The 27,785-nt window shown below is 41.6% G+C and overlaps 2 protein-coding genes and 1 pseudogene across 8 annotated transcripts in view; 2 read left to right on the forward strand and 1 right to left on the reverse strand.

Annotated features, from left to right (window-relative positions):
• CSNK1G1 (casein kinase 1 gamma 1) overlaps positions 1–27,785 on the reverse strand; it is a 304,324-nt gene that overhangs the window by 171,577 nt on the left and 104,962 nt on the right. The window lies entirely within an intron of this gene.
• On the forward strand, positions 1,196–27,761 carry LOC140843182 (transmembrane and coiled-coil domain-containing protein 5A-like). Of its 4 annotated transcripts, none has more exons than XM_073211968.1 (13): positions 1,196–3,945; positions 5,349–5,393; positions 6,392–6,541; positions 6,972–7,092; positions 7,470–7,520; positions 8,232–8,303; positions 11,008–11,064; positions 11,518–11,577; positions 11,995–12,059; positions 13,109–13,163; positions 14,992–15,032; positions 18,438–18,669; positions 20,931–27,761. In XM_073211968.1, the coding sequence occupies exons 1-12, from the start codon at positions 3,869–3,871 to the stop codon at positions 18,634–18,636; spliced, it is 993 nt and encodes a 330-aa protein (XP_073068069.1). In that variant the 5' UTR covers positions 1,196–3,868; the 3' UTR covers positions 18,637–18,669; positions 20,931–27,761. The 4 variants fall into 4 exon arrangements, with proteins under 4 accessions (XP_073068069.1, XP_073068070.1, XP_073068071.1 ...); XM_073211969.1 differs by having other exon boundaries at positions 18,438–18,662; XM_073211970.1 differs by having other exon boundaries at positions 1,196–4,805; positions 18,438–27,761.
• LOC140843317 (small nucleolar RNA U13) lies at positions 15,410–15,522 on the forward strand (annotated as a pseudogene).

Genomic DNA, 27,785 nt, shown 5'->3' on the forward strand with positions numbered 1-27,785 from the left:
GGAGGGCCCTAATCCTCTATGACGGTGTCATTTTTTTTTCGTTTGATTTTTATACTTGATTTATATGTGAATCCCACATTTCTCCCTTATTATTATTATTATTATTATTATTATTATTATTATTATTATTGTAATAAAATGCTGAAGTGGTAGGTAGATGCAAGATAAAGGTAGAAAACATAATTTAGTGCTGTAAGAGGGCAAATGTAGATGATCAGGTCTGTGCCTATAGACTAAGCATTGATCCAAGCTAGACAAGGGCAACAAAACATCCACGGATGCAGAAGATTTCTCTCAAAACAGTGGGGTGAGGTTCTAAGCCTCACCTCTGTTGATCCCCAATTTCTATGACGGTGTCATTTTAAGAAGAGGAAATAAGGACACAGACCCACACAGGGACGCCTCGTGAGGACACAGGGGAGAACACGGCCATCTGCAAGCCAAAGAAAGGGGCCTCAGGGGAAACCAGCTTTGCCAGCACCTTGCCTCATAGCCTCCAAAACTGTAAGGAAATAAACTTCTGTTGTTTAAGCCACCCAGTGTGCAGCACTTTGTTACAGCAGCCCTAGAACATTAATACAGGGCACTCTCCTGGCACTCCAGGGGAGACAGGTATGTACACAGACAAACAGGTGAGAAGGGTGTGGAGGGGCAAATTATGAAGATTATCAACTTAGCAGAATTTCGTGTGCTGATTGAAATGATATATGGTATGTAAAAACCTGGAAAATGTTTATGAAAAATATTAAGTGAGAAGGCAAACAACAGTATTATCTATTCTATGATAACTACAAAAGATGGTTTGTCAATAGGAAAAATAGAAGAAAACTTGTAAAAATATAGGGTTTTGCTGAGATTAGATCCTTGATGAGTTTTCATTTTTTAAATAATTTATGCTATTATAACAGCAATACAATGAATTATAAAAGAAAATACATACACATTTTGCCAGTTCAAACTACCATAGTTGTTTATTGCATATTAAATAATGGCAGAAGGAACTAATGGTACGTTCCTTATTTTTCTTAACATTTCAGTCCACTTCAAATTTCTGCTTTTGAGAAAGCTATTCTGAGTATTTTAAAAGGGAATTCAAAGAGGTTTTATGAGCCTAAAGATTGCACAAAAATAGTAACTAAAAATAAGTAAGGACATAAGGAAAATCATGTATTTGATTCTGTATTCAAAAAAACAATGATCTACAATGACGTTCTAGAGTCTTGCGCAGTTATAAGCCTCAAAACCAGGCTCATCTAGAAACATACACAAGCAGAATCTGCGGAAGTGAAACGACAGGTGAGTCAGCAGGAAGGGCCTGGGCCCAGGCAGCCGTGCCCAGGGCTTGGGCACCTGGCCTGCCCCCCTCACAGCAGCAGGGAGAGGGCCAGGCAAACAGATACTGAGTGCCCAGCCTGGAAGACGAGGGGATGTTTTCACAACAGACTGCCATGCCAAGGCCGGAGTTCGCAGCCACAATGCAGCAGCACAGTCTGATGTGTCTCAGTGACTCTTCTGCACAGGGCCCAGCACGGCTTGAAAATGTTACAAGGTGAAAACAGCTGCTCTAATGCTGCACTGGGTGTTAATCAAGCCACCTCTCGAATAGCAGCAGTGCTTACATCAAGGACCTTCATTTGCCCCCAAGGCCCTGTTTCTACCTTGATTTAGCAATTCTCACTAATAGCAGTCTCTTGTCCTCGTCCCACACAAGGTCCCAAGCTTTGGGGTTCTGCGGACCCAACAGGTTTGCCCTTGGTAGCCCCTCCAGGAGAAAAGCTCCCCAGAAAGGAGACAGAGCTTTATTTTTATCCCAGTGAAAGTCCCTATCCAATCCATTAGTAGCTACGATAACCATGGTGTAGGGCATTTCCTGGAAAAGCTATATAACCAGCTGGTGAACTCTCCCTACCATTAAATCCTGGGAGAGGCCATTGGCCTGAATTGTTACTAAATTACTCTTCTGTGTACGGCTTTATAAAGGGAGACGGTAATGGGGGTCATCAGAGGCCGTTAATTGTACAAATAGTTTGTTAGAAACTACAGTATGTTAAGAAGTCACTCTGATCCACAGATCAACTCAATACAGTCCTGAAGTAGAGATTCAAAACTTCCCAGGTTTCCTTGACTTATGCGAAAAGATACAAATTGTACAGAAGGTGGCCAAAGTGTACAGACTCATGTATGCAGGAACACATTCTTTACATAGTGCAATTGATTTTATCTTCCCCTCTCCCTGCTCTGACTGCAGTTGGCAGAAAATACAATGGGGCCAACTCGAGATATCATGGACTTTTCCCAGTTAAAAATCTCTATGGGCAATTTCTCAGTATTTTGGACAGATTCTCCCTCTCCAGAGTTCTCTTTTTCCCCAGAATAGTGGCAGCTGCAGGAAAAGCTACGTATCCTCAAAGCAGCAAAGGAGGAGCTTTGCGTCCTCACGCCTCCTCCTGGTGCCCTGGGCCTGCTGGCCCTTCGGCTGCGTGCTGGTCCATGCTTCTGGTGGCCATGGGCCTTGTCTGCTACTGCCCTTGGCCGTGAGGCCTGAGGATTCTGTGTTCACCTCAGCACAACCTAAGGTTTCCTTCCCATTGATTAGGCCTCTTGACACATCTACACCACACTTCTGGGTCTGGCAATGCTCAGTGCGTTCTCTGCACCACCCTATTTAAAACTTCAATTCCTTCCCACGTAAACAGGACTCACTGAATTTCTCTCACCCCCTTCACCTATGTTTCTTCATAGCATTCTTCTTTTTTATCATACCAAATAAAATAAATGTACTCATTTATTGCGTTGTGCTACCCCTTCCGTCCTCACATGCACACCCTGTAATGTAAACTCCGTGATGGCAGGTGTTTGGGCTGTTCTGTTCACTCTGTCTCCCTCATGCTTAGAACAGTGCCTGGCATCCATAAGCGCTCTTCTGATGTTTCAGTGTGTGTCAGATGAATGAGCGGTTATGGGATCAGACTGATGCCTTAGGACCCAGGTTCCCATAGCCACACTCGGGCAGAGAGGAAGCTCAATCTGCGAGAAAAATAAAACACAGGGACTACCCCTTCATACTACCCAGGAATCACAACCACTGAACTGACTACCACCAAACTCGGCCATCCATCTAGCCTTGGAACTCTGCATGAATGACCATTGTCACCCACCCCACTGTGACATGTTGCCCCACCCATCCTATGTCAGTAGCAGAGTCCTGACCCTTTGGAAGGTTCTGACACTCTACTGGTTGGTTCCAGTGGGGAAGGACTAGACTTCAGAAGCTGAGCGACTAAGGTAGAATCAGGAAGCCATTTACAGAAGGGGGACAGAGTTTACTGAAGAATTGGATAAAAAAAGGAATCTAAGGTACAGAATGAACCAAATTATCTACTTCTGCTTGGTTTTTCTGAGCCCCATTTAATACTAAAGATCTTAAAATCTGAAGATCCTTACAGAGTCCCGGCTAGAGGTCAGAAAAATTACTTTTCAGGGCGGTCATGCACCTACACTCATGCCCAGGGGGCCTTAAGGAAAGCAGCTGGGCACGGAGCAAAAAGGGACTTCAGAGGAAGGGATGACCTTTATTGATTCTAATTACCTGGAGCAAAGTTTGAAAGGGTTCTTGTTCTAGAGAACCATCTCCGCATGTACCCACTAGAAGGACACACATTGAATTTTCCAGCATTATCCCTGTATCCTCACTGTATCCTTACCTGAGGTACAGTCAGATCAGGGACAGAAGAATCAAAGGGCTGGGTTTTGTCATGGCCAAAACCTGGGGGGTTGGAGGGAGGAAATCAGTTGACTTAATTTTGTCCCTATACTCTGGGACTCCTGGCTAGTTACTCTGTGTTTCACAAATGGACACATTTCCCCAATGCATCCAATGCATCTCTGCTGGTATTTCAGGGAATCTACATTGGAAGAACCCGAGGAGGATCAGCTAGATCACGAGTAAGTATCACGATTATGCAAAGCCACATCCAAGGACCAAGGTGTGAAGCAGGTCTGCTCTGCATGACTTCCCTCATCTCCCCCCTCCCTTCCTCCTACACACCCGTCTATCCAACCCCCGGCTGTCACCCACCCCACTGTGACATGCTGCCCCACCAATCCTATGTCAGTAGCAGAGTCCTGACCCTTTGGAAGGTTCTGACACTCTACTGGTTGGTTCCAGTGGGGAAGGACTAGACTTCATAAGCTGAGCGACTAAGGTAGAATCAGGAAGCCATTTACAGAAGGGGGACAGAGTTTATAGAAGAATTGGAGATAAAAAGGGAACTAAGGTACAGAATGAAACAAATTATCTACTTCTGCTTGGTTTTTGTGAGCCCTATTTAATACTGAAGATCTTAATATCTGACGATCCTTACAGAGTCCTGGCTAGAGGCCAGAAAGATAACTTTTCAGGGTGGTCATGCACCTACACTCATGTCCATGGGGCCTTAAGGAAAGCAGCTGGGCACGGAGCAAAAAGGGACTTCAGAGGAAGGGATGACCTTTATTGATTCTAATTACCTGGAGCAAAGTTTGAAAGGGCTCTTGTTCTAGAGAACCATCTCCTCATATACCCACATAGCCTTGGAACTCTGCATGAATGACCATTGTGACCCACCCCACTATGACATGCTGCCCCACCCATCCTATGTCAATAGCAGAGTCCTGACCCTTTGGAAGGGTCTGACACTCTACTGGTTGGTTCCAGTGGGGAAGGACTAGACTTCAGAAGCTGAGCGACTAAGGTAGAATCAGGAAGCCATTTACAGAAGGGGGACAGAGTTTATTGAAGAATTGGAGATAAAAAGGGAACTAAGGTACAGAATGAACCAAATTATCTACTTCTGCTTGGTTTTTCTGAGCCCTATTTAATACTAAAGATCTTAATATCTGACGATCCTTACAGAGTCCTGGCTAGAGGCCAGAAAGATCACTTTTCAGGGCGGTCATGCACCTACACTCATGCCCAGGGGGCCTTAAGGAAAGCAACTGGCCACGGAGCAAAAAGGGACTTAAGACGAAGGGATGACCTTTATTGATTCTAATTACCTGGAGCAAAGTTTGAAAGGGTTCTTGTTCTAGAGAACCATCTCCGCATGTACCCACTAGAAGGACATACACTGAATTTTCCAGCATTATCCCTGTATCCTCACTGTATCCTTATCTGAGTTACAGTCAGATGAGGGACAGAAGAATCAAAGGGCTGGGTTTTGTCATGGCCAAAACCTGGGGGGTTGGAGGGAGGAAATCACTTGACTTAATTTTGTCCATATACTTAGGGACTCTTGGCTAGTTACTCTGTGTTTCACAAATGGACACATTTCCCCAATTCATCCAATGCATCTCTGCTGGTATTTCAGGGAATCTACAATGGAAGAACCCGAGGACGATCAGCTAGATCACGAGTAAGTATCACGATTATGCAAAGCCACATCCAAGGACCAAGGTGTGAAGCAGGTCTACTCTGCATGACTTCCCTCATCTCCCCCCCCACCCACTCCCTCCTACGCTCCTGTCTATCCAACCCCCTGCTGACACCACCCCAAGCACTCCATGTCCTCCTGAAGTGACAACTCTTATAAATCCTGCATCCACTCAGCCCTTCCAAGGAAGGACTTACTTTACCAAAATCGTCCCTCATTCCCACTCAAAACAAAACACCTCTCCCTCACACTTTATCCCCAGTTTATAGTTTCAAAGAGAAACCAATTAACTGACACACAACAACAAAAAAAAGTTACTGAGAGCTTCCCATTTGCCAGGTACCCTTTCTAAACCACTGAGATATTACCATTATTACAATCAAATTTATTTCAAAAAAGATGTTTGTATTCTTGAAAGTGAATGCCTGGATCATATCTGTGTGTACTCAGTGGAGTGACTCCCATGGTAGATTCTCAAGCTTTGTAGCAGACAATGGAGAAGTTTTGAGATGGGAGGAGGGAGGGAGAAACAGAAGCCCCATCTGCTCGTGGAGAGCTCTTGCGGCATAAGGCAGAAACCAACTCTAAGTGATGTGCCAGGTGCCTGGATGAAAATACTCAATGGAAGTGTATTTCATGAGCAGATTTTGTGCACCATTTTCCTGAGAAACCATTCTCTCCAATACAAGAGGCTATTAAGGAAACAATCTTCTCCTGGAACCAGGGAGGAGGTGCACTATTACACTGAGCACTTTGATCAAGAAAGCCTGGGAAAATCCTCTTGCTCACGGAGTTCAGAATTACTGAAACAAACTGTAAGGGCATGATTAAGAAATACAATTTCCTATGAAAAAGGAAAGGTGTGCTCCCAGAAACAGCCAGGTTGCTGAATCACAGGTCTCCTAGATATCCCTTCTGGCCCAAAGATCCCTGACCCTGAGATAACTGGCCCTTGTTCCTTTCGTGGGCTGAATCTATAGGTCAGAGGAGTTGGAGATCTTAAGACTGACCCAGTCAAATAGGAACCTAGAAAGTCTGAACACAGACCTTGAAAGAGACCTGCAAATCACAGATGAGGCAAATCAGGAACTTCTTCTCCAAATCCACAAGAAAGAAGAAGAAATACAGAGGTGAGTGCTGGGTTTTCTTGAGGGAAGTTCCCAATCCAAGGGATGGGATAGAGGAGAAGAGACAAACCTGAATTTTCCCACTTGCTCTAGACACCTCTATCTTATGTAGCAGTTCCTTCTTCATTCTTTGGCATTTTCTGTGGCTCAAACCCGGAATTACAGCAAGTTTCAAAGAGATTCTTAAAAGACTGGATGATATTCACCTGAGCTGAAAGAACACTAGGGTGTTTGACTCAGGACTCAGGTCAAACGTTGAAGTGATTTTTTTTTCCTGCCTTTGAAGTGATTATGATGGTAAGGACCCAGGAAAAATGGGCTTCCAACTTGAGAGCCATATTTACTGACCCTGAAGGAACCCTTAAAACTGATAGATGTGTTTTTCCAGTTCTGAAGCTGTCTGTTCCTCACACTATGTGCTTGTGTCATTCAGGCTGGAAAGTGAGATCACTCAGACTCAAGACCTGAAAGATGATGAGTGGGAGAAGGAGAACAGTACCACCGTGGAAAGGGAAGGAACTTTGCAAGAACAGGAAGATGAAATCGCCAGACTTGTAAGCAAGGAGCTGGGAAGAGCCATCTGATAGGTTTTATTCCTCAGCTTGTCTCTCATTAGTCATCAGATAAGCTAGTCGTCTCTTTTCTACATGCAAAGAATAGTCAAAAGTCATGGTAAAATATGTGTCAGTGGCACAGTATCTTTGGTAATATTCAATATTGGGAAGCCCTGCATGTGGGCATGTCTATCCTGGTGAGTTGGTATACACATACATATGTGGAAATCAAACCACAGGTCCTCTACCTGACAGTAGCAGTGAGGTAGAGTTACTGCAGGGAAACAGCACCAGGTGAAAGGGAGAACAATCAGCTGAATAAAGGTGGGTGGCAGCAGGGAGCTCCGCACCTATGCTCTGCTTCTTTCTCTCAACAGGAAAGGAAAAATGAGACTCTGGTGCACGGTATAAGAGACCTTCAAAAAAAGGTGGGTTGGGGCTCTAGTTTTCCCCACGTTCCCCGCAGCGGCTCCAGCTGTCAAAGACACAAGGGAGGGAAAATGATCATAGAGGATCCCACGTGTCAGAAAAGTTTGTGCTGGGGGGCGGGTTCTACCCCTGCCCCACTCTCCTGAGGCTGAGCCTCGTACCTGAATGCCATGGACTTCCCCTGCAAGCATGAGGTGAAGGCAGTGGGTGCGACATTTGGGCTATTTGGTGATCCCATGGGTTTTTCATTCTATCACAAGAAAATGGAATCCACTGACACTTTGTCGGAAGGTGAAAGGTTAATTTTATTTTCAACAGACTTTTTAAAATACTTAAATCCCAAGGGCTTCCCCTTTCCTTATCCAGGCATTCACTCTACCTCAACTCCTGCTCAAAATACAGCAGGTTTCCTATGATCGCCCTACTTTCTGACCCCCGCCTGCAGCCCTCTGTAGCCTGGAATGGCACAGGGTTCAGGGAAGTCCTCCTGCTTGTGCAGACCCTAGCTTTGGTGGCCGACACTAGTGAGAAGAAGACGGAGGTAGAATAAAGATGATTCCAAGGGCACCAAGTATCCATTAAGGGACAATCTCCTGGCAGCTTTACCAAGGCCATGTTATTGGTTCTACACACCAAACAGTGTGCTTGTCTTCTAGAATTTTTTATTTGATGTATTTTTATTTGAAATATGTATTTATTTAAAATCATAGCTTACAAGGAAATCGCAAAAGGAAACCAAGTGTGAACAAGGCCATCTAAAGGGACCACTAGAAGACTCAAAGGTAAACGAAAAAGCAATCTTGAGTGGGTTTGGGTTACATAACCAGGAAGCAAGCTTTTAGGTGGAAACAACTATCAAAACTGGGATAAATTCTTTGTAGTTTTAGCCCATGTCAGACTTAAGCCTAGACTACTGAGTACTGAATTCTTTTCTGCCCTTGGTAAGGAATTTCACTCTGAAGCCATATATTTTGTTTCTCTTCCTTTAGGAAGAGCAGAACACAATTGCACAATGCATATATAACACTGAAGTCCCTAGTTTATATCCTGGTCCCAGCACTTAGTGAGGTATATGAAGTTGGGCAATTTAATCAGCCCCTTCCAGCCTCAGTTTGAAAAACTGAATGAAATTGTGCATTTTTAACTCTCCTTTTTTTGAAGAGTAAAACCTTGAAATGTCACATATTTAACGTGATTATTTAAAAGTCTAGCTGAGGCAAATGTATGAATTCATAGAGCAGAGCTAGGATTTGTCAAATCTACTGTGTGCTAGGTAATTTACACACTCTATCACTGACTCCCATCCAGAAAAGGATTCATTCAATTTATCACCCTAATATTTAGTGACCTCTACCTGCTGAGTGCATCATCATACATTGCTTAGCATTTCTCTAATTGTGTTCCAAAGATAAAAACCTGGGCACAACCACAATCCATCTGATCAAAGATGCAAAAAGGTGGACTTATTTTTTTATTCAGAAAGCAGGTACAATTCTTACTTGATATTTTCTGTAGAATCCCATCTTCCCCTGCCTTATTTCTCTTTAGCTTCTTAAGCTCACACTTAAGCCCATACTACGTCTGTGGAGGCCCTGCAGATATGGACACACTGAAAATAGAAATACAAAGTGAAAAATAGAGAATTCCCTATTTCCTGTCAGCCAGGTTAGTACTGATGGCCACAAAAAAAACACACACAAAACAGGAAGTCCAAAGCCACCCAAACAGCTTGCTTGGCCATGCCTGTCCAGGAAATGTATCTGGAAAGGAAGAAATGTGGAGCCTGCATGTGCTTCAGGATAAACTTGGGGCTCCGGTTAGAAAGGCTTATGAAGCCCCTTGACTAGCCTTGCCGTATAACTAAGTGCATTGGCTTCCTTCTGCTCAAAACAAGTTTTCTTGACAGCAGCCCAGCAGAGCCCATGGCAAGGCTTTAAGTCTGGTGATGCTGTGTCACCTCAGCTGAGCAGGAAGACTATAGGTAGTTCCAGGTATTGTCACAACAATGGCCATTATTTTCCCAGAAGCTATTAGCCCACCTCCAAAGAACTCTAAAGCATTACTGACCCTTTAGATTACTCCCATTTGCCTACATGCGCTGTAGAATTCTCAAGTGATTTCTCTAATTCTATGAAATCCATAGCATCTCTTGCTTCTGTTCTTACATCCTGGCAATCAGCTCATCAGTTTAATGGTAGGCCTGCTGCGCCTCTTTGTGTCTCAGACCACCGTCCTCAAGATACAGCCCTTAGCACATCTGGCTCTCTGGCCCTGGGTATAATTGACTGAAGAGGAAAGGAACTGTTAGAAGTCTTCAGATGTGAAACAATGGTACTAGATCAAAGTGGGAACAGTAGAGCTAAAAGTGGAAGGAAGGAAAAACGCAGGCTTGTCTGCTCTAACGAGGGAATATCCCCCGAGCACATCTATTCCTCGGCTACATTACCCTTCTGCAAGCCACCATCAGCCCTTGCCTGGATGCCAAATCAGCCTCTTGGTCTTCCTGCTTCTGCTCTTACCCTTAGTCTACTTTTCACACATAGAAAAGACTTATTCTTTAAAAACACAAATCAGATTATGTCCTTACTACTTCGAGTTCACACCTGGCTTCTCACTGCAATTAAAATACGGAACCAAACTCTAGAAGCCACAAGGCCCTACATAATCTCACCCAGGTCAACCTTTCCCCACCTCATCTTCTCCTTCCCAGGTGTGTCCCCATGCTCCAGCCACATAACTTCCACATACACACTAAATATGTGCTCTTTCACAGTCTTGGCTCTTGCTGCAACCCTGCATGGGGCGTATTTCTTCCAGATCTCCATTTGGCTAATATTTACCATTTAGATTTCAACCCAGTATCATCTCATCAGACAGGACTTCAGCTATGATAGCTCTCATGCCATCGCTATCACTACATTTCTCTGTTTGTATTTCTTTCATAGCATTTATCATTATCATGTTGACTTATCTGTTCATGTCCCCAACTAGAATGTCAGCTCTGAGAGGCAGAGACTCTGACTCTCAATCCTGTTCACTGCTGTACCCTTTCTACTCTCATGGCCTTCTGCCCATCACTCCAACGTAGTGACCAATATAGCATAGGATTTCATCAAATAAGGAAGGAAAAGAAGGAACAGGGAATATGGGGAGCAAAAAAGGAGTGAGCAGTAAGCATATAAAAGGAAAAAGAAGAGTGAAGTTTTTCAAGATCGATGTTTTCCCTAAGAGAAATAGCTAAGAAGGAAGGAAGCTAAGAATTGTAGTTTAAGCGTGAGTGGAGCCCTGATGAATGCTAAGGGCTTGGGAGTGTAGAAGGGCAGGTTCACCAGAAGGACGCTGCATGGTTGGACTCTCCCCCATTAAAAAGACATCTGACATCATACCTGATGCATGTCAACCACCTGTCAGGTAACCTTTGAGACAGCATTTCAGAATGGAATCCTGCTTGCACCTTGAGTTATCCATCTCCTTCCCTTTCTGTAGGTTAAGTTACAACAGCTGGAAGCTTCCTGTGCCGACCAAGAGAAGGAACTGGCCAAGGTGATGGTAGTAATTTCAGTATTACTTCTCCCAGAGGAAGGAAAAGTTGATGTTCAGTTAGACGATGCAATACATTCTGCAAATGACTGAGTTACACATAATAAGGCTCCAGATCCAGAACCATTATGGGGTTGGGGAGGGGATGAAGGAAAGGAAGATGAATGCAGTCTCCTAGGTTTCCTTCTCTTCAATAATTTTTACAGGATATGTTCCATATCAGTATATTCAACAAATTAGTATCTATTCTTCTCCCAACTGTCCCAAAATAAAATCCCCCCCAAAATAAAGCTTATCTATCCTAAAAAAAAAAACGAGTTCATATATACAGCAAAAACATATTTAGAACAATTAGAAAACTACATTTAGGGTCTGGGATTTAGGAGGAAACAAGTATACTCTTGTTCTTAGAGAAATTTCCTGAAAGAAATTTAAGACTGAATTTTGGTTTCCCAGATAATGGAAGACTATGCACATGTGGCCCAGCTCTGCAAAGATCAGGTCTTCTGCATTAAGGTACAGTTTCTCGGTAATGGGACACAAAAGGGTTTGTAAGGTACAGACAGGATAATATGAAACCAGGCTTTTCCAAGAACACTTTCTAGGACAAGATTAACTCTTCAAAGTGGCATTACAAAGAGACTTTGGGTCCCTGACAACCCACCACCAATATCATTCCGTTACAGCCCTGGTCTCCTGACCTCTGTGCTCTTAAATTCATAATGAGCACTTTTCCTTTCATGACGCCAAATACCCAGGGACCTGCCGGGAAGGTAGGAAGTACAGCGAGTGACCAGGAGTGGTGGTGGGTGTCGGGGCTGGAGAAGGAGACCAAGCATTCATATTACCGCGTAATAACACATGCTTCTTATGATTAGAAGAAGTATAAGGCTTCTAATTAGTAACTGCGGCTTCTTTTATTTCTCTGGGAAGAAGTACCAGGAAACTTGGAGGAAAATGGAAGAAGAAGCAGAGATGCGGCTCCTTGAGAGAGAAGTGTGAGTTTTGACAAAAAAAGGAACTTCTTGGTTTTAGTGGTAACTCCAGCTCAGCCTCGGTCAGAGCAAACATTCCTCTGACCAATTCCTACGTGGGACTGAGTGAGCCCCAACACCACATCTCTCTCCCTTCTGTTGGTGATTGTTTGACTCCCACTAAACCACACCAACATCAAAAAGGAGGTCCTTGTTCCATCCTTCTTAAAAAACCATCCCTTCATGCTTCTATCACATGTTCAATTATTCAGGTTTATATTAAGGGCAGGAACATCTGATTTTAAAAGGGCTGGTGGTCAGGCACTCTGATGAGTAGGACATTCCTACTTTCACAGAAAAGCCCTTTAAACTAATACCACCCTCATTTCCCCAAAAACATAGAGACTAAGCCATATAAGATAGGTATGAAACTAACCTCTAGACACACGAAGGCCATCATATTACAAAACTCAAACTGTACGCTATATTAACTACTAAACTGTGACCATTAGAGGTTAGAAATGGTAAGACAAAAGCCCCTCCTTTCTGAGTTTGTCTAGAATTGAAATGGTGAGAAAACAAAGTAAAAAATCTCACTCCCATTTCTTGGCCCCTTTTTAGAAGTTACATCTTAACTTAGTCAAGAAGTACTTATATTTATTAAATATTTTAGAATCTTGGGATCGAGGTAAAGAGACCCAAACTTCATAGCGCCTCTAAACAGCCCTGGTATGCATTGCGGCCTGGGAGGGCCACAGGGTACCTGCTCTTGGAATTCTGAAGTATGGCTTCAGTGCTAAGCTCAGTTTCTAGAACAGAGCTGCCCAGTAAAACTTTGTGCCATCCAATAGTAGCCAGTTGCCACCTACTGAGTACCTGAAACATGGTAGTGTGACTGAGGAACTGATTTTTTTTTTATTTTAATTAATTTTAATGTTCACAGGTACATGTAGCCACTGACTTCCATAGTGGACAGCACAGCTTTAGAATGTAAAACTTTTTAAATAATCATTATGTAGTATGAATATTTGAGTGTACTTTATTCAACCCCTATCTCATTCATTTCCCCCTAGATCAAAAGTCTTGAGCATGAGCTCTGCAAAAAAATACAACAGCCAAAATAATAAGGTGAGTGTTCCACCCTGTGTCCTCTCACTCAGTGCCACTGCCTGTCAGAGTTTTCAAAACACTATAAGCCACGAAACATACACAAATCTTCCCATGTGCATTTTCTAAGATGAGTACTAGATGTAATTTCAAAGCATTCCAACCTAAAACCTGAAACAAAGAAAACATGTAAATGACATATCCTCGTAGAAACTAGTCTAAGACCTCAGAAGGTTCAGAATGCAAGCAAGAAGGAACATTAACTGAGGGTATAATACTCTACAGAGAAGAGGCTAATATATGACACATATACCACACCGCCCACCTCCTGCAATCACAGAACTCTTTCCAGGTGATCCCAACATGGTCCCGAATCTTTCAAAACACAAAGCACCAGGGTTATCTGTCACTATCTGATCAGAGATGCCCCATGAGTTAACATAAGAAGTCATCACTTCTTTATGACAAAGCTCCAAGACTACTCATATTTAACATCGTGATGTCACCAGCACATATGTAAAGGTCAGAAGGACATCGAATTGGATGCAGAGCATCACGGCTCTTTGCCTGTTTGGCATTTTGGGGCAGCAAGTTCACAGGACTAAAAGATAAACTTTTATTTAACTTTATTTTTGTAATGCATATTGGTTTAAGAGGCAAGGTTGACTGACATTCACCAGAAATTTTTTGGCATGAAATATATGGTCTTGATAACCTCAGAAAAAAAAGAAGTCTTCTTTTCCCAAAAAGCAAACATTAATAATACACCATTGTCCCTGGGGTCATCTAGATGTTCGGGTATATGTCACACATGCCCACAGTGACCATGACTCCAATGGTCCTGAGCAAGTTATTCTGGCCCCTCTCTTGCATATTCCACTCAGCAAAAAAATTAACTGGACCCTGAAATTAACTGGACCCCCCCTCTCTAGGACGAGGCTTAGCATACTTTCTGATATGTCCCCTCATCTACCCCCAATGGTTCATCAAAGTATTCATCTGACTACCCATCAGAGGAAAAACAGAGCGTGTTCATCAGGGTTACCAGAGTCCCATGATGGTCCCGAGCCCTGAGTCTGAGCCGTCCTTACAGAGATGCTCCCTGAGCGCTGATCAGAGGGCGCTTCACCTCATCGGACTCAAGCTATAGAACCAAATGTGTAAAACACACAGTTTCTCCTGATTCCAATTCTATGAGCCTTATTTACACAATTTTAAAATAGGATCTTAATTCCTCCATCTTTTTATCTCCCAAGGAAGTTAAAAGGAAAATGAAATAACTAAGGAAATATTTTGTAAAAGAAATGTCACAGAAATTCAGGATATATCTTCACCTTTCCATTTTTATACATTCTAAAACTTATCTCAGAATATATTTCTGTGGTGTCCATAGCTTGTTCATTCCTCTAAGGGTTGCTGGCTGAGGTGAAGGTAAGCAAAGAGTTATGAGAGCCCAGAATGTGGATTCGCAGAGGTCCAGGCTTCAGGCCCGGCCCTATCACTTACTAGCTGTATAACCTTGGGCAACAGACGTTACGTTTCTATGCCTTCCTTTACTCCTATCAGTATATATAAGGAGGTGATACAAAAGTATATAGAAATATCTAAGTGTGTGTATATATATATATATGTGTGTGTGTGTGTGTGTGTGTGTGTGTGTATGTATATATAAATAATGCACATACATATATATGAATATATATGTATATACACTGTCTTTGAAAATTTCATCTGTTTATGAAAAAAATTTGTATGGTATCTAAACATAACATATAACTAATGGCTCACTGAATATTACTTGACAGTGATGAAACTGCTTATTTATCAATGTCCTTTCTTCTTCTCCCAGGACAATTCTCTCCAAAAGAAGGGAATATGGCTCTGTAAAAGGCAAGTAAATATCTTTGAGCAAACTTCCTGAACACTGGGAGATCTACTAGCCATCCTGCAGACGACAAGGAGAACCTTGTATACACATTCACACATTCTCACACACACACACACACACACACACACACACACACACACACACACACACACAGAGTCAACAAACTAGTGTCATCAGTGACCACATTTCTCAGTTCTAATGCTATGACTTCTTGCCGAAAGGCAATTACTAATCTAATTTTCCAGTATTAGCAGCCAACAGCCGAGCAGTAATCACAAATGGGAATGTTATCACCTAAAAGACATGAGGCAAATCTCACATTTCCTCCCTCTTCCCTTAACAATCAGAATTCATTTGATGTGTCTGGATCCCCAGTAGAATCAGTAGATTAGAAATGGGGTTCATAAGCATAGTGATTGGGTTTTCACCCTATTGTATGACACATGCCCTCCTCAAACCTTGTTACAATGTCAACTCTTTACCACTGAGATGAAAAATATATACATACATAGGGAGAGAACTTCTAAATGCAATATACTGCTGCCTAATACAGATAAAAGAGAAAATGATTGTGAAAAAAAGATAAAGCACCTAACAGTATCCAGCACATCATAATTGCTCAAAAATATTTGTTAGCCTAAGAACTCAAGATTCAAACAACTGAGTGCATATTAGTTCTGAAGGAATCACTGTGACAGCAAAGATCTGTTTTCATGAAGTCCTTGCATTATCAAGAAAAAGGTCAAATTATGTTCAATATAATCTGTTTAAGAAGGCATAGAGAAACATATATTCAAAGTGGTATAAAATATGATTTAGAAAGAGTTCCATCAAAATGATTAACATAAAATTATTGGTGTTTAAAGGTAATTTCCAATGGTCTAGAATATTGGCTTAAGGGGGATATCCCTTCATACAAGGTAAATGAAGTACTACATATTTTGGTGTCCCTAAATATAGTGTTCTGGAACAACTAGTAGAATTTTTCCTAGAAATCCTACAACTGCCTTCACCTATACTTTTAACACCAGTGCCCAGCATGGATTCGCCCATGTGGACTCCCAAGGGCTGTCTGCCTTCAGTTGGTAATCTGGAGGAGAATGTACAAGTTTAGATCACCAAACTACAAACACCTTTCCTCTTGTTTTACTCGACCATTCTGTGAGGCACGGGTAGGCTGGTTGTTAACTCAAGAGATTAAAAAGTTGGTTATTCCTAAGATTTTCCCTGGGAATGTCACCCACAACCTCCTTATGAATATTGTATCCAGCTTCAAGGAGATTTGTAGGAAGGAGGAAGGAGGTTTGTAAAGGGCTTCTGATTCTAATTCTAAGATACTTGACTAGAATGGATCCTGGATCCGGGCTCTAAGATCAACTCTAGAGAAAAACTTCAGAGAACTGGTGGGGAAGGGGTTCTCTCTGACTACTGAGTGCAAGTGGTAATGAATTTGTCCTGGGGCTGGAGGCAGCCCAGAACAGCCGGATAAGGTTAATGTAGGAAGGAAACAGTGGAGGTTTGCTCGTGCAAATCATAGTAACACAACAAGGGCAAAAAAATTCATCATTTAAAGAAGAAATCAAGACCACCATAGGGAAATTTAGAGAAATGTATTAAGAAATATTAAAAGTATCATGAATGAAAGAAGAGAAATACCATGATCATGGATAGGAAGCCTTAATACCAGAAATGTATCAGTTATCCCCAGTGGAGAAATAGTCAATTCAATTCCAATCAAACTCCCCAAAAGATGTTTCATGCAATTGAATGAAATGATTCTAAAATATACTATATTTGGAGGAGTAAAGGGTCAGAGATAACCTGGAAATTTTAAAGAAAAGTAAGAGGTGGGGAATATGCCATTTCAGATATCAGAACTTACTATGAAGCTACAATAATTATGATAGTGTGCTATTGGGACCAGACTAGGAAAACTGAACAATGAAATGGAACGAAAAAAAAGCTTAGAAACAGTGCACATTTAGACCTTTGATATGTAACAATAATTATATGTCATAGGGGAAAGGAAGAATTGTTCAAAAATATGGTAGGGACAAACGTTATCCAAATAAGACAAAAAATGGTATCAGATCACTAACATTCAGCATATATAGAAAGCAAGCCCAATGTGTTAAAGACTTAAATGTCCACAAAAAGAAAGAAAGGAATCTTTAAAATTCAGCATGAGTTATCTATTCCCACCTAACAAATTACCCAAAAACTTACTAGTTTCAAGTAATAAACATCCATCATCCCATAGTTTCTGTGAGTCAGGAATCTTGGAGTCATTTAGCTGGGTACTTCTAGCTCAGGGTCTGTTGTGAGGCTACAGATAAGATGTTGGCCAAAGTTACAGTAATTAGAAGGCTTGGCTGGTGCTACAGGACCTATTTCACACTGGCTTTTTTGCTGGATTTTGGCAGAGATCTCTCAGTTCCTCATCACATGGACGTCTCCACAGGGCTGGTTGTGAAGGCTCCCAATATGACAGCTGGTTTTCTCCTGAGAATAAGGAAGAAGCTGTAGTGTCTTTAGTACCTAGTCTAGGAAGTCACACACTGTCACGTCACTTCCACAATATTGTATCCTTTAGAAATGAGCCATTAAGTCCAGTCCACATCCCAATGAAGGGAAATCTCATAATGAGAGGAGTATCAAAGAATTTGTGAACATATTTTTTAAATGCTACAAACTCTCAATGAAGATAGAAGTATCTTTCAGACCTTGGTATAGGGCATGGATTTTTAACATGACATAAAAAGGATTGATTCTAACTAAAGGAAAGGTTGATAAACTAGCCTTGATTAAAAAATGGTTAACTTTTCAATTGTTAACTTAGAAAGTAGAGGGAAGTTACTCAAAGTACACATGGAAAAGGATTCATATCAAGAACATATAAAGAATTTTTACCATTTAGTAAGAAAAGCTCAAACAACCTAGTAGATAAATGGGCAAAAGGAACACAGAAGACCAATAAACCTATGCACAGATATTCAGCATCACTGTTCCTCAGGGAAATACAAATCAAGTCCATAATGAGAAATTACTTTACACCCATTTGATTAGTGAAACGTTAAAAATCTGACGGTAAGTGTTGGAGAGGGTGTAGACCCACAGAAATGTATACTCTGCTAGTGGGGTATAAATCAGTGTGACTACTTCACAAGATAATTTCAGATAATGATAAATACTAAAAGAAAATAAAACACAGTGATGGAAGACAGTAACTAGCAAGCCAGCACTAGGGAAGGACCACATTTACAAGGGGTTGCTGGGAACGGAGACAAGATTTAGTGGGAGACATTTGAATATCAAGAAGGAACCAGGTGTGCATTTAGGTATGACTTACTGGTCTGTTCCTGGTTGTCTAACATCTGGCTAACAGTTTCTTGGCTTTCTCTTTTCAGGATTTTTCTATTTCTCTTTTTCATAACCCTATTTTTCATCACACTGCTGGGCTACCTGTTTTTCCACATAAGCTTCATAAATCCAGATCTCCTCATCGACATACTACCCAGGATACTGAGCAGGAGCACCTTGTGGAGGCTAAGGAGCTTCCTCTCTGCGTCCCTCACACTTCGGACTGAGGACTTGTTGCCCCACTAACCCCCAAACATCCTTGGAAAAAGAAGGCAAGTGGTACGTGACTGTGTGCACTAGGAGATGGTGGAACTTGTAGAGGGAAGATGTTTTCTTCAGTTTTTCCCTTGAGGTTTGCCTACGGATTACCTTTCCTCCCATGTTGCCTTTCCAAGATCAACCTTGCCCAGTCAACAGCTCTGTCAATAGATTTCAGTGGCTATAGGATAAGCTAAATAGTATGAAATAGTAAACAAAGTAGACCATTTTCAGAATAATGTCACCGATGCTAAACAAAGTTAGAGTCCATCAATACTTCTAGTTAATCTTAAAAATGTAAGAGACTGGACCTCTGCAATGCAGATGGCTCACTACTGATAATTAGAACTCTACAGCGGCAAGTGACCTTAACTTAAACTAACTTCCAAATTACAGCAAAATTAAAAAAAAGATATTGCCTATGGAACTAAAAATATGAGGTTTCAGGCATGGCTGAATCCAGAAGTTTCACCAGTGTCCTCAGGGCTTCATCTCTCTCCCTCCTTTCCCTGAATGGGCATTGCTCCTTTAAGTGGCAATCTTCTGCCAATAACCTAAATCCTATACTACCAGATTAGCAACTTCAGCACAATCACTCTTTTCCAATAGCTACAGCAGGAAATACCAAAGAGTCTGTATTGGCTGAGGTCAATTGCCTATCCCTGTCCCATAATAGGCTGATCATGTGTCAGCAAAGTCATCCTTTAATGAAAGGCTTAAAGGCAGCTTGGACCACAGATAAATATTTCAAACAGAAGGAACCAAATGGAAAAAAAAAATTAAGCAACTTTCTTAGTCTGGTAAATTGCCAAGAATGAGTAAATTCTTTCTTCACCTCAGGCCTCAGAGAAAACAAAATCCTTTTCTCCTGGCAATTACTAGAGTAATGTGCAAATAAGCATTGTCTGACCGTACAAGTCACTGAGTTTTTACCTGGCACCCTAAATGGAAACACCCTCCACCACCTCAAAGAGCAGCACTGCTCGCGTGGCTTATTCCCACACTGAGTGGCAGAGGCCTTCTAGGGTCCTGTAGAATCTGGCAGTTTCTGCCCAGTAGGTGTGGCCTTAGTAGGTGCTTCATTAAACCAGATTTCGTTCTTGGCACAAGGGGAGGATAAGGTATGGCCAGCTCCCATGTACCACTGTCCTGCCACATGATAGAGCAAGAAATCCACTCCTCTGCCCTCATGAATTGGAGACTTAGAATTATGAAAGAAAAAGTATTGTTACACATTTTGATTTCAGATCACTGAAGGAAACAAAAAAATTTTTCCTTTCATGCATCGTTTATTGTTCATCACTATGTTTTCTCTGCTCTAGCTAAGTGAAATAATGCTGAGAAAACAGTTCAAAAGTTATTAGGAAGGACACATATCCCTAATAACATCTTGAGGTCCATAACTGCCCTTGTTGTTGGTTAAAGTAAAGGTAAATGTTGACTATATCATTCAGGGTCACACCCAGAATACAAAACTGAGAATAAGAATTCAGAGAGTGGGGAGAACCAGCAAAAACAGTTGTTCCCAGAATGTAAATTGAGTCAGCAAAAAAACCATTTTCCTCTATGTGACATTATTCCCGTAGACGGACATTCTGGCAACTTTACATGGTTTCATTAAAAAGATGATGATGATGGAGGGGGGAGCAGGGAAGGGAGGAAGGAAGGAAGGAAAAAAGCAAGAAAGGAAACAAGGCTGATCCGACAGTGAACTGCTGTTCTCTTCTACATGACTACTTCACTGCAGCCATTGACTGTGCTTCCTTTAATTTTATAATACTGAGAAGTAGAAGTTATTCTAAAGGCCAACCTCAATGGTTAAAATCAATGTTGTAAAAATTCCTTCTGCTAAGGAGCAAAACTAATGGAGGCTCTTCTGTATTTGCAGCGAAAAATAGAAAAAGAGCATTCACATGCAGTGTGGGATTAGAGCCTGGGAACAGATGTAGGGGAGGTCAGCTGCTGTGGCTGGGCTGTCTTGATTCTCCTGCTGAATATTTACAGTGGGGACTGGCTGCAGGTGCCAGGAGTTGGCTTCCCAGTATCTTGACCATTGCAAACAAGGAGCAGCTTGCTTTGTCTCTGAGCAGTGCACTCTTCCCTCATGATTTGACTATGGCTGAATGGCTCCCTCAGAAACAGCGGAGGGCACTGTTCCATGGCAAATGCAGGCTCTCCTCAGAAGCTGTTTCTTTACCATAGGTATATACTGTACCCCTGCAAACTGCCAACCAGATGGGGGCAGGTCTGTGGTAACAGCAAAACTGTCCCATTTTTCACAGGGTCATCGGCCAGATCTGGGTTTGAACATCAAGAGCACGGATGATAAAGTCTCCTACCCCAGGTGCTGAGTCACTACCTACAATGATCATCTGCCTAATTCCTTCAGAATATGCGTTCTAAGTGGAAGGATTTCCTCACACAGTCTCTGCCCTTATACGTATGCCCACCATGGTGCAGAATTCCACAGTTTAATAAATTCCAAAAAGAGATATCACTCCACAGTGCTATTTATGTTAAGTTTTATAAATAAATAAATTTAAGATTCATGGAGACAGAAAAAGGATGTATGTTGCTATTTGCTGTACAGAAATGGACAACGACCTAGAAAAATACAGCCTTCCAAGACTGACCAAGGAAGAAACACAAAATCTAAACAAATCAATTATCAGCAAAGAAACTGAAACAGTAATCAAAACACTACCTAAGAAAAAAACCCGCGGGCCAGATGGATTTACCTCAGAATTTTATCAGACACACAGAGAAGATATAATTCCCATTCTCCTAAAAGTTTTCAAAAAAATAGAATAGGAGGGAATACTCCCAAACTCATTCTAAGAACCCAACATTACCCTAATACCAAAACCAGGCAAAGACCCCACCAAAAAAGAAAATTACAGACCAATATCCCTGATGAATGTAGATGCAAAAATACTCAACAAAATATTAGCAAACCGAGTTCAAAAACACATCAAAAGGATCACACACCATGAGCAAGTGGGATTCATCCCAGGGATGCAAGGATGGTACAACATGTGAAAATCCACCAACATCATCCACCACATCAACAAAAAGGAGGACAAAAACCACATGATCATCTCCATAGGTGCTGAAAAAGCATTTAACAAAATTCAACATCCATTCATGATAAAAACTCTCAACAGAATGGGTATAGAGGGCAGGTACTTCAACATAATAAAGACCATATATGATACACCCACAGCCAACATAATATTGAACAGCGAGAGGCTGAAAGCTTTTCCTCTGAGATCGGGAACAAGACAGGGATGCCCACTCTCCCCACTGTTATTCAACGTGGTACTGGAGGTCCCAGACACGGCAATCAGAGAAAACAAAGAAACACAAGGAATCCAGATTGGTAAAGAAGAAGTCAAACTGTCACTATTTGCAGATGACATGATATTGTACATAAAAAACCCTAAAGACTCCACTCCAAAAATACTAGAACTGATATCGGAATACAGCAAAGTTGCAGGATACAAAATTAACACACAGAAATCTGTGGCTTTCCTATACACTAACAATGAACTAATAGAAAGAGAAATCAGGAAAACAATTCCATTCAAAATGGCACCAAAAGAATAAAATACCTAGGAATAAACTTAACCAAGGAAGTGAATGACCTATACCCTGAAAACTACAAGACACTCTCAAGAGAAATTAAAAGGTCACTAACAAATGGAAACTCATCCCATGCTCCTGGCTAGGAAGAATTAATATAGTCAAAACGGCCATCTGCCCACATCAGTATACAGATTCGATGCAATCCCTATCAAATTATGAACAGCATTCTTCAATGAACTGGAACAAATAGTTCAAAAATTCATATGGAACCACGAAAGACCCCAAATAGCCAGAGCAATCCTGAGAAGGAAGAATAAAGTGGCGGTGATCTTGCTCCCCAACTTCAAGATCTACTACAAAGTCACAGTAATGAAGACAATTTGGTATGGGCACAAGAACAGAGCCACAGACCAGTGGAACAGAATAGAGACTCCAGACATTAACCCAAACATATATGGCCAATTAATATATGATAAAGGAGCCATGGACATACAATGGGGAAATGACAGTCTCTTCAACAGATGGTGCTGGCAAAACTGGACAGCTACATGTAAGAGAATGAAACTGGATCACTGTCTTACCACATACACGAAAGTAAATTCAAAATGGATCAAAGACCTGAATGTAAGTCATGAAACCATGAAACTCTTAGAAGAAAACATAGGCAAAAATCTCTTGAATATAAACATGAGCAACTTTTTCCTAAACGCATCTCCTCAGGCAAGGGAGACAAAATAAAAAATGAACAAATAGGACTACATCATACTAAAAACCTTCTGTACAGCAAAGGACAACATCAGCAGAACAAAAAGGCATCCTACAGTATGAGAGAATATATTTGTAAATGACATATCCGACAAGGGGTTAACATCCAAAATGCCTAAAGAACTCACACGCCTCAACACCCAAAATGAAAATAACCCTATTAAAAAATGTGTGGTGGATATGAACAGACACTTCTCCAAAGAAGAAATTCAGGTGGCCAACAGGCATATGAAAAGATGCTCCACATCACTAATCATCAGGGAAAAATGCAAACGAAAACCACAATGAGATATCGCCTCACACCAGTTAGGATGGCCAGCACCAAAAAGACTAAGAACAACGAATGCTGGTGAGGATGCGGAGAAAGGGGAACCCTCCTACACTGCTGGTGGGAATGTAAGCTAGTTCAACCATTGAGGAAAGCAATAGGGAGGTTCCTCAAAAAACTAAATACAGAAGTACCATTTGATCCAGGAATTCCACCCCTAGGAATTTACCCAAAGAATATAATTTCTCAGTTTCAAAAAGACATATGCACCCCTATGCTTATTGCAGCACTATTTGCAATAGCCAAGAAATGGAAGCAACCTAAGAGGCCATCAGTAGATGAATGGATAAACAAGAGGTGCTACATATACACAATGGAATACTATTCAGCCATAAGAAAGAAACAAATCCTACCATTTGCAACAACATCGATGGAGCTGGAGGACATTATGCTCAGTGAAATAAGCCAGGCGGAGAATGACAAGTACCAAATGATTTCCCTCATTTGTGGGGTATAACAACAAAGCAAAACTGAAGGAACAAAACAGCAACAGACTTACAGACTCCAAGCAGGGACTAGTGGTAACCAAGGGGAGGAGTGAGGAAGGGTGGGTGGGAATGGGGGAAAAGGGGATTGAGCGGTATCATGATTGGCACACATGGTATAGGGGGGATCATGAAGAAGACAGCTGAGCACAGAGAAGACAAGTAGTGACTCTGTGGCATCTTACTACACTGATGGGCAGTGACTGCAATGGGGTACATGGGGGACACGATAATATGGGTGAATGTAATAACCACATTGTTTTATCATGTGAAACCTTTAAAAGAGTGTATATCAATAATACCTTAATAAAAAAATTAAAAACCCCTCAATGGCAAGTTTGGCAGAAATTGTTCACCAAGAAGGTTTAATATTGCCTTTATGAGCCAAAGAGACAATAAATAATATGAGAGGGGAAAGTATTCTATGCATAATTTCCAGTAGGGAAAAAAATTCATGATAGAAACTTGAGCCTCATAAGGGCAGGGGAAAAAGAAAGGGGGCATTACAATTAGTATGAATAATATGTGTGGGGAGCATGGGGACGGCTATACAACACAGAGAAGACAAGTAGTGATTCTACAGCTTCTTACTAAGCTGATGGACAATGACAGTAATGGGGATTGTGGGGGGGACATGGTGAATGGGGGAGCCTAGTAAACATAATGTTCTGCATGTAATTATAGATTAATGGTAACAAAATAAAACCAAACAAACAAAAAAGATAAGCAAGTGTGCATTGAGGTTCCAGGAAATAAAGGAACGAATAAATTGTGAAAAAAAAAAAACCTTGAGCCTCCATTCCAAATGGAAACATAATAGCGGCAAAACATTTATTGTCTCTCGTCTTTATTTTCCTCACATGTAAAATTAAAAGCTGATATATTAAAAGACATCCAAAAATGGTAAAAATATAAATACATATCTGACAGTTTGGTTGTATCTAAAAAATGTAATGACTATATAAATCTATTCTTTGAAGTCCTTCTACTTGGGGGAAGGGTGGGGGAATAGCCTGAATGCTCATCACAGGTAAACATTTGTTGAATACCTCTTGTAGGCTGAGTTGTGTCCCACTAAAATTCCTATACTGCAGTCCTCATTCCTAGTACCTCAGAATGTGACTGTATTTGGAGATAAGGTCTTTAAAGAGGTAATTAATTTAAAATGAGGTCATGAAGGAGGGCCCTAATCCTCTATGACGGTGTCATTTTTTTTTCGTTTGATTTTTATACTTGATTTATATGTGAATCCCACATTTCTCCCTTATTATTATTATTATTATTATTATTATTATTATTTTAATAAAATGCTGAAGTGGTAGGTAGATGCAAGATAAAGGTAGAAAACATAATTTAGTGCTGTAAGAGGGCAAATGTAGATGATCAGGTCTGTGCCTATAGACTAAGCATTGATCCAAGCTAGACAAGGGCAACAAAACATCCACGGATGCAGAAGATTTCTCTCAAAACAGTGGGGTGAGGTTCTAAGCCTCACCTCTGTTGATCCCCAATGTCTATGACGGTGTCATTTTAAGAAGAGGAAATAAGGACACAGACCCACACGGGGACGCCTCGTGAGGACACAGGGGAGAACACGGCCATCTGCAAGCCAAGGAAAGGGGCCTCAGGGGAAACCAGCTTTGCCAGCACCTTGCCTCATAGCCTCCAAAACTGTAAGGAAATAAACTTCTGTTGTTTAAGCCACCCAGTGTGCAGCACTTTGTTACAGCAGCCTTAGAACATTAACACAGGGCACTCTCCTGGCACTCCAGGGGAGACAGGTATGTACACAGACAAACAGGTGAGAAGGGTGTGGAGGGGCAAATTATGAAGATTATCAACTTAGCAGAATTTCGTGTGCTGATTGAAATGATATATGGCATGTAAAAACCTGGAAAATGTTTATGAAAAATATTAAGTGAGAAGGCAAACAACAGTATTATCTATTCTATGATAACTACAAAAGATGGTTTGTCAATAGGAAAAATAGAAGAAAACGTAAAAATATAGGGTTTTGCTGAGATTAGATCCTTGATGAGTTTTCATTTTTTAAATAATTTATGCTATTATAACAGCAATACAATGAATTATAAAAGAAAATACATACACATTTTGCCAGTTCAAACTACCATAGTTGTTTATTGGCTATTAAATAATGGCAGAAGGAACTAATGGTACATTCCTTATTTTTCTTAACATTTCAGTCCACTTCAAATTTCTGCTTTTGAGAAAGCTATTCTGAGTATTTTAAAAGGGAATTCAAAGAGGTTTTATGAGCCTAAAGATTGCACAAAAATAGTAACTAAAAATAAGTAAGGACATAAGGAAAATCATGTATTTGATTCTGTATTCAAAAAACAATGATCTACAATGACGTTCTAGAGTCTTGCGCAGTTATAAGCCTCAAAACCAGGCTCATCTAGAAACATACACAAGCAGAATCTGCGGAAGTGAAACGACAGGTGAGTCAGCAGGAAGGGCCTGGGCCCAGGCAGCCGTGCCCAGGGCTTGGGCACCTGGCCTGCCCCCCTCACAGCAGCAGGGAGAGGGCCAGGCAAACAGATACTGAGTGCCCAGCCTGGAAGACGAGGGGATGTTTTCACAACAGACTGCCATGCCAAGGCCGGAGTTCGCAGCCACAATGCAGCAGCACAGTCTGATGTGTCTCAGTGACTCTTCTGCACAGGGCCCAGCACGGCTTGAAAATGTTACAAGGTGAAAACAGCTGCTCTAATGCTGCACTGGGTGTTAATCAAGCCACCTCTCGAATAGCAGCAGTGCTTACATCAAGGACCTTCATTTGCCCCCAAGGCCCTGTTTCTACCTTGATTTAGCAATTCTCACTAATAGCAGTCTCTTGTCCTCGTCCCACACAAGGTCCCAAGCTTTGGGGTTCTGCGGACCCAACAGGTTTGCCCTTGGTAGCCCCTCCAGGAGAAAAGCTCCCCAGAAAGGAGACAGAGCTTTATTTTTATCCCAGTGAAAGTCCCTATCCAATCCATTAGTAGCTACGATAACCATGGTGTAGGGCATTTCCTGGAAAAGCTATATAACCAGCTGGTGAACTCTCCCTACCATTAAATCCTGGGAGAGGCCATTGGCCTGAATTGTTACTAAATTACTCTTCTGTGTACGGCTTTATAAAGGGAGACGGTAATGGGGGTCATCAGAGGCCGTTAATTGTACAAATAGTTTGTTAGAAACTACAGTATGTTAAGAAGTCACTCTGATCCACAGATCAACTCAATACAGTCCTGAAGTAGAGATTCAAAACTTCCCAGGTTTCCTTGACTTATGCGAAAAGATACAAATTGTACAGAAGGTGGCCAAAGTGTACAGACTCATGTATGCAGGAACACATTCTTTACATAGTGCAATTGATTTTATCTTCCCCTCTCCCTGCTCTGACTGCAGTTGGCAGAAAATACAATGGGGCCAACTCGAGATATCATGGACTTTTCCCAGTTAAAAATCTCTATGGGCAATTTCTCAGTATTTTGGACAGATTCTCCCTCTCCAGAGTTCTCTTTTTCCCCAGAATAGTGGCAGCTGCAGGAAAAGCTACGTATCCTCAAAGCAGCAAAGGAGGAGCTTTGCGTCCTCACGCCTCCTCCTGGTGCCCTGGGCCTGCTGGCCCTTCGGCTGCGTGCTGGTCCATGCTTCTGGTGGCCATGGGCCTTGTCTGCTACTGCCCTTGGCCGTGAGGCCTGAGGATTCTGTGTTCACCTCAGCACAACCTAAGGTTTCCTTCCCATTGATTAGGCCTCTTGACACATCTACACCACACTTCTGGGTCTGGCAATGCTCAGTGCGTTCTCTGCACCACCCTATTTAAAACTTCAATTCCTTCCCACGTAAACAGGACTCACTGAATTTCTCTCACCCCCTTCACCTATGTTTCTTCATAGCATTCTTCTTTTTTATCATACCAAATAAAATAAATGTACTCATTTATTGCGTTGTGCTACCCCTTC

Source organism: Manis javanica, chromosome 8 (genome assembly GCF_040802235.1).
Source record: "Manis javanica isolate MJ-LG chromosome 8, MJ_LKY, whole genome shotgun sequence".
Lineage (NCBI taxonomy): Eukaryota > Metazoa > Chordata > Mammalia > Pholidota > Manidae > Manis > Manis javanica.

Bases quoted from the DNA above. Each gene is read 5' to 3' on its own strand.
- LOC140843182 (XM_073211967.1), top strand. From the start codon at position 3,869: ATGCATCCAATGCATCTCTGCTGGTATTTCAGGGAATCTACATTGGAA. The intron at 7,093-7,469 runs GTAAGCAAGGAG...TTCTCTCAACAG, and splicing joins AAGATGAAATCGCCAGACTT to GAAAGGAAAAATGAGACTCT. The intron at 11,578-11,994 runs GTACAGTTTCTC...TTCTCTGGGAAG, and splicing joins ATCAGGTCTTCTGCATTAAG to AAGTACCAGGAAACTTGGAG.